Below are 6,721 nucleotides of genomic sequence, written 5' to 3'. Positions count from 1 at the left end.
AAATTTTCATCAAATCATAGCCCAAGCCACTCAACATGATCCAAGCTACAAAAAAGCATGAGCTCCTATTATGCACACTTTTGTAATATTACATGCGGGTGAATTTTGTATATCATTATTTGTACTCGAATTACACAGTAAAAGTTTATGAACGAGATGGGATCCTTTGTTTTGAACCGAGGAATAAGCAGAAGTGGAAGAAGAAGTATGATCTCAAGTCCCGTCTGATCTCAAGAAGTTGAAGAAACGCTTCTTTTGGCTCAGTCGAGACTGAGAAGTCGTCGAGGTCTGATTTGAACTCGTCTTCTCCCCCAATTTCTTGGAATACCTGGAACACTTTTCTTGCGTAATGACGACGATGTGTGGCACGCTTTTGCTCATGTGTCTCCTCCTCTCCTGCGCCCCATTCTCGTCCTGTGAAGTAGAGGACGATTTTCCAAACGAAATTCCAAAAATCTCATCCGGCAGTTGCCTCGCGGCGGGGTTGTGTTGCAAGGGAAGGGACAGGTGAGAATGATAACCCTGGTCTTTAAGGGCTTACCCATTTTTTAATCTGGTCTGAATTTTTTCCAGTTCTTGCGTGGTTCAACGTGCCCCCCCGAACAGCATTGTGGAGGAGTTGGACGACATTCCGTGCTACTGTGACCATGGGTGTGTCCTTCTGCAGGATTGCTGTCACGATTTCAAACATGCTTGCGGAGGTTAGTTGCATAGGGAAGTTTATGAGCAAAAATCTCCAGGAGGTTTCGATCGCGATATGCATAAGAGAAAGATTCGGGTTGAGTGAGGGTGTCGTCTATTAATAGACTGAACTATTAAAAAACCCGATCGTTGACATCTGGGATTGATTAGTTCATAGCAACGAGACAAATATATTAGGTTTACCGTGAAAGAGACATCCGGTCGAAATCGAGACTTTTTCATGGACAAGGAACGAATCCAACAAAAGATTGACTAAAAGTTGAGGAAGTGTCTCAAAAGTCTCAAATTTCCCTCAAATTGAGACATGCATGGTTTCTCGTCTCTTTAATGAATTGGAGTGAATTTCAGTAGAAATCTAATTAGTTATAAATTTATTGAGAGATGCAAAAAATATGGCAAATTTAAGAGAGGCGGATTGATCGAAGGGATGTAATTTAAAATTATTGGCAAAATATTTAGAACCCATTTTGTAAAACCTTGCATTACACAGCATCCAGCTCAGAAACTAATTGTATTTTTGATACGTATACACGAAAAAAATAACGTTCTCGACCTTTGTACATACGTAGTTCAAGACTGCGAAGTTTCCAACTGGGGGCCATGGTCTTCCTGTGACACAGATTGTGGACAAGGGACGATGACACGGAGTCGCTCGGTCACACGAGAATCTCGCAACGGGGGGACAGCCTGCCCATCTATGATACAAAATCGGGGCTGTAAAGGAACAAAGTGTCGCCATCACAAGAATAAAATCACGCTCGAAGGCAATTAACTAATTAATTAATTTTGTGAAAAGAAAAATGCACCAAAACTTTCAAAAAATAGTTAATTCCAGACATTGCGGTCCTCCTCCCGATCGAGTTTCGGAACAAGCGGAAAGTCAACGAGAGTAGTGACATTACCAAAAACTTGAGATCTCGATACCCGAAAGATCCTGAGAAGGAAAACTCATTTCCGTAAGTCAATGAAAAATTGGTACCTAAAACGACGACCATTTTCACATTATTTTTGCGTATGTACTTATCAAATCTTAAATCATTGCTGGATTAATTCTTCTTTCCCTTTCCCTTTCGGACATAATTATGCGAATTGTGATACTAAATTGTGCTCCAAAGTCTCGGACAAATCGGTAAATTAACTTTCCAATTTAATAAAACTTGCACATTTTCATATCCAACTAACATAATAAAATGTTATCAAGAGATTAATACCTTGCTACACGCATACACAAGTAGTTTCATATGTAATTACATGCTCCCACCACCCCCACACAAACTCTTGATTGAAAACTGATCCTCAAACCAGCATCATAATTTGTACATGCTCATAATGATACTTATGTATTAACCAGTCTTGTCATGCTCACCTTTATGATTAAGCAGGAGAACAATTTTTGAACAAAAATCGTCTACAATTACTACACCTACGTGTTGACAGGTTTTCTTGTACCTTTTTCTTCTCTACGTAATAAAAACCAACCACCACACACCAGCGTCAATTTTCTTCATGAAATCGTATCCATCCCCTCTAATAATCCTTCCTTGTAGCGTTCCTTCCTTCCTGAAGATTTCTTGCTTGATTTTGATTTAATAATAATAAATAATATTTTGTTTCATCTCTCTCCACGTCGCCTTCGCCTGCAAGATGAGTAAGCGTTTTTCCTCTCTGAAAGCAGCACCCACCTTGATTATTTCTTCCTCGCCTTCTAAGTTCCATGTACTCTGGCGGAGGGGGCAAGGAATGCAAGATTCGTGGTGCCTTAAGTGCCTCGTGGTCGTGGTCGTGGTGGTGCCTTAGATTCGGGCACTTTTTACTTATCCATCTCCGCTTTCATTTTTTTAAACAAATTTCTTTCTCGCTCGCAGGTACTGTGTGGAATTCCAAGTCATTCGCTACACTCGGGCGTGTAAATCCCTGCAGAGTTTTACTACATTTCGTGAAGGTAAGCTACCCAGTTAACAATTAAGAATGCGTAAACAAAATGTGTGTGTGTATGTAGTATACTTGTAAATAATACGGGAACACGACACGCCTTCTAGATATACATACTTCATTCCGTCATTTCTCCGTTCATTAAAAGTTTTTAGGATTACGTAACTATGTACAGAGAGAGATCTTCCAGTCTCATTTTTCCACCTCCACTCCTTCCACCACGTTGTTTTATTTAGTGTTTCACTTTTCCAACCCTCATAATTATAATGCGTAGAGTTTCTAGAAATCTCAGGCAAGAGCATCAGTCAAGTCTCAACCCCAACTAATCGTCGTAGGATACATAATAATCACTCAGAGAAGAAGAAAAAAATTATGCCTGCATTTTTTTTCTTGTGAGGTTTATGTATGTAGCTGCTGCACGTCTCTTAATAAGTAATTTCTGTGACGTGGTCACGTCCAAATGAATGCAGGCTTTTTTCTTCTTTCCGGATGACCATTTATCCTCCAAAAAGTGAAGTGTTGACAGGATTTGTAAATAAATAATAAAAAATAAATAAACATTTAATTACTGGTTGGGTGGTGAACTTTACCCTTTTTTAGTTGAGATGCAAAACCAACCCTCATCTCGTAACTGAATAATTTTTTCATGCCACTCTCTCACTGCATACAAGGCGATTAATACTGCATGACTTGAGTTTAGACAATTTCACCTCACTTATGTTTAAATTGGGGAAAATTGGTAAACAATCTAGGGACGTAAAATGGGAGCATCGTAGATTTTTGGACGGGATTTTTCAGTTACACAGCTTGCCATTAGGAAATTAATTAAAACGTGGGATTTCTTTTTGTGTGACAGGAAGTCGCGTGTGCGTCTTTTGTGAGGAGGAAGCTCAAAAGTCGTACACGGGATATCGGTGCAGCGGGACGGGGGCGTCGAACGGAGTGTCGACCCGATTCTCGAGCATTCGTGAGCCGGCATGTCACGGGAAATGGAGGCACGTCGCCCTCACGAGGAGTGACGACAAGACGGGTGCCTGCAGCTCCAGGTGTGACGAGGAATCCTCCTTCATCTTCGTTTAAGGATGAAACGAACCTCAATTTGTGTACCTACTTATTTGCATGATGAAGAGGAGAATTCAGAGGCTTTTGGTCATGGACGAAATCACTAATTTTAAACATGTTCGAGATATTTATTAGTGGCTAATTTTCTAAGTTTGCTATAAAAAAAATGACATTTCCCAGTCTGAATTTTCCCAATTTCGTCCAGTTTAATCGAGGGTAAAATATATAATGTCGCTTTCAAGTATTTTCAAAATATAGTAGATAGAATTAACTATATTCTAACAATTTATGGGCCAAATAATTGGACAATTATTTAGAAGGTGAGTCTGGAATTAATAACCATTAAGTAAAATAAAATGTGACACAAATTCCCAGTTTTTAAAACACCATCAAGCGTAACACTATCCCGACCCGATAGTCCTTTATTAAGTTATGTTTATACTTAACTTATGTATGTAAATTGACAATATGACAATATACACCCAGCGCGATGACTTAAATTAAGAAGTGACCGACTAATTGTCACATGACTATTAACAAACACAACAATATGGGGACAAAAATCACAAAGGAAAGATTCAAATTTATAATTCGCATGTATGTATAGCTCCTATCATCATAACCTATTTAAATTACTGATGTACAAACTCTTTAACTCGGTTTTTGGCACGTTTTCGAATAATGCGGCCCGATTCTGACAATCGCCCTTCTTCACCCAGTGTCCATAGACGCGAAAGGCACAGTTGTCAATGACCTATTGGGGAAAATAAGCCCAAGTTCACATGTCATTACTCATCGAGATAACTAATTGCATATTTATAAAAAAAATTACCCACCTTTCTAAACGCTTTCATTCTGTAAGGATCCATCCCTGCATTTGAGACTGACAACGTTTCCGGGGTATTTTTTAATCTCTGAATCCTAACGACGCAACGGACACACATAATCGCCATACGAAAACATTTTCGGGCATCAAATTGCTTAACGCCGCAATGCTGTAGACAATATTAACATACGTTAATGATAAGCTCATCAAATTTTAATACGAATACGTTTTGGGTGCTTACAACAGCATGAAAAAATTCGTGGTTCACTGCTTCATCGACTGTGAGGCGTTTACTAGGCTCGACAACGAGTAACTTCCTTATCAAGTCTTTCGGTGCTTCTGTTCATAATAGAAATTAAGTCAAAATTTGAATACAAATTAAAGCCGGTAAAAACTTCTATGTGTGCATTTGCCTGTGATACAATCCCATTCAGGCGAATCGAAAGAATACTTCCCCTCCATGATGTTCCTCAGCATTATCATCTGTTTCCGATTCCAGAAGGGAGGACAGCCCACCAACCTATGCAACAATAGTATTAATACCAAATTATTCAACTATACAAATTTTATCTCATAGACATTCTACTTACAACGTATACATGATGACTCCACATGCCCACCTGGAATAAACGAGTAATTAAATCAGACTCAGAAAATGACTACCAAGTTTGGAAAAATGGATACAAAGTAGCCAAGCGGCGTGTAAGTTTTTTTTTACAAAAAAAAAGAACCAAACAACTAACAAGTCTACGGCTTGGTCGTATCCATACGCATCTTCGTACATGGCCGCCTTGAGGAGTTCGGGTGCCAAGTAGCCCGGCGTTCCACACACCTCTTTATTGATATCACACATTGCACAATCGGGTGGTCACCATGCACCGGACAAGAAGAACAAGAAGATCGAGGACAGGACAGGAGGAGAAGAATATGAAAAAAATCAAGGAAAGCAAACCAAACGAATCAGAGGGGGAGATATTAACGACGTACATGTCAACTCTTAGCCCGTAGCCTTCATCACTGTCAAACATGTTGCATTTCAGCACTTCTGGAGCTAAATAGCCCGGAGTCCCACAAAGATCTAATTTATAATATGTGGAGGATATGATTGCAAAAATCATGGACAATTTTCACCAACTAATCCTACTAAACCAGGAAACTATGCGATTCTTAATTTTGTCTTGCATTACCAAATAGTTTGTCTCCTGGCTTTAAAATTTTCGCGAATCCAAAATCCGTCAACTTAACGTTTAAATTGTCGTCCAGTAGAATATTTTCTGGTTTCAGGTCACGATGTACGACATTCTCAGAGTGCACGTACTGCAACGCGTCAAAGATTTGTTTCATTATGTAGCTGCAAATTAAAATACAAACAATTATAAACACACCCTTCTCTTCAATAAATGGACACACAACTTACCGCGTCTTCTTCTCCGATAAGGTGACTACATTTGTCAAGTAGTCGAACAACTCGCCATTCCGGCACAACTCAAAGACGAGAAAGATAAAGGTATGCGACTCAAAGACGTCGTGAAGCTCGACTGCGAAACAAGTAGTTAATTACGTAGCTAAAAATTGTGCAATTATTTTCATTCGAATTAACGAAACAGTGACAGGTCTGCTTACTAATGTGCGGATGACCTGCGACCATTCGTAAGATGTGAACTTCACTCAGAGTGGATTCTCGGATACTCTCCGTGTTGTTATCTTCGCTGCTGAGGTCAATTATTTTCGCCGCGTACTCTCGCCCAGTTTCTTTCTCTATGCAGCGCCGCACCGTCGAACTTACGCCTCTGCAACGGAAAATAATGCATTTATAAAAACAAACTACCGTAAAATTATCAAATTACAAACATAATTTTTGTTCAAAAGTTAACTGGGTCACAAAAAACTCTACATTTTTGTATAAACTAAATAAATAAGTACATACCGTCCCAAAACCTCTTTTGGTTCGTATTTGGCATAAAATTCTTTCGCCGCGTCGTGGTCAGGAAGGATGTCGTCATTTTCGTCGCGTGCCATTTCGATAAGTTTAATTAAAAATATAAACAATTGTATAATATTTGTTTCAAATAAAATGTAAACCTTGATTTATTTAACCAGAAGGCACATTTAAACATGAGATAAACAAGGACAATTAATGATGATAATTATATACAACAGGACTATTTTTTTTGCAATCAAATTTCAACTAATCACAAA

General features: G+C 38.9%; 2 protein-coding genes across 2 annotated transcripts; one reads left to right on the top strand and one right to left on the bottom strand.

Moving 5' to 3' along the window:
- The first annotated feature begins 254 nt into the window (after positions 1-254).
- On the top strand, positions 255-4,051 carry LOC110845599 (somatomedin-B and thrombospondin type-1 domain-containing protein). Its single transcript, XM_022092054.2, has 6 exons — positions 255-507; positions 574-701; positions 1,272-1,466; positions 1,538-1,658; positions 2,568-2,644; positions 3,491-4,051. Exons 1-6 carry the CDS (start codon positions 350-352, stop codon positions 3,712-3,714), a joined length of 903 nt encoding a protein of 300 aa, XP_021947746.2. The 5' UTR covers positions 255-349; the 3' UTR covers positions 3,715-4,051.
- A 20-nt stretch (positions 4,052-4,071) lies between these two features.
- LOC110853985 (phosphorylase b kinase gamma catalytic chain, skeletal muscle/heart isoform) lies at positions 4,072-6,690 on the bottom strand. Its single transcript, XM_022102378.2, has 10 exons — positions 6,450-6,690; positions 6,146-6,312; positions 5,940-6,060; positions 5,710-5,873; positions 5,266-5,356; positions 5,113-5,142; positions 4,936-5,042; positions 4,764-4,861; positions 4,533-4,691; positions 4,072-4,450 (listed from the first exon to the last, which is right to left on the bottom strand). The coding sequence occupies exons 1-10, from the start codon at positions 6,539-6,541 to the stop codon at positions 4,313-4,315; spliced, it is 1,167 nt and encodes a 388-aa protein (XP_021958070.1). The 5' UTR covers positions 6,542-6,690; the 3' UTR covers positions 4,072-4,312.
- Between the last annotated feature and the right edge of the window lie 31 nt (positions 6,691-6,721).

The sequence above is a fragment of the Folsomia candida genome, unplaced genomic scaffold, assembly GCF_002217175.1.
Source record: "Folsomia candida strain VU population unplaced genomic scaffold, ASM221717v1 Fcan01_Sc001, whole genome shotgun sequence".
Classification (NCBI taxonomy): domain Eukaryota; kingdom Metazoa; phylum Arthropoda; class Collembola; order Entomobryomorpha; family Isotomidae; genus Folsomia; species Folsomia candida.
Note: the sequence above shows the minus strand (reverse complement) of the source record. Positions and strands in the feature narration are given on the sequence as shown.

Coding starts and splice junctions, on each gene's coding strand:
- LOC110853985 (XM_022102378.2), bottom strand. CDS start 6,541: ATGGCACGCGACGAAAATGACGACATCCTTCCTGACCACGACGCGGCG. Junction 6,061..6,145: donor CGCAGGTCATCCGCACATTA/GTAAGCAGACCT, acceptor CTTGTTTCGCAG/TCGAGCTTCACGACGTCTTT. Junction 5,143..5,265: donor TACGACCAAGCCGTAGACTT/GTTAGTTGTTTG, acceptor CGTTTATTCCAG/GTGGGCATGTGGAGTCATCA.
- LOC110845599 (XM_022092054.2), top strand. CDS start 350: ATGACGACGATGTGTGGCACGCTTTTGCTCATGTGTCTCCTCCTCTCC. Junction 508..573: donor TGTTGCAAGGGAAGGGACAG/GTGAGAATGATA, acceptor AATTTTTTCCAG/TTCTTGCGTGGTTCAACGTG. Junction 1,659..2,567: donor GAGAAGGAAAACTCATTTCC/GTAAGTCAATGA, acceptor TCTCGCTCGCAG/GTACTGTGTGGAATTCCAAG.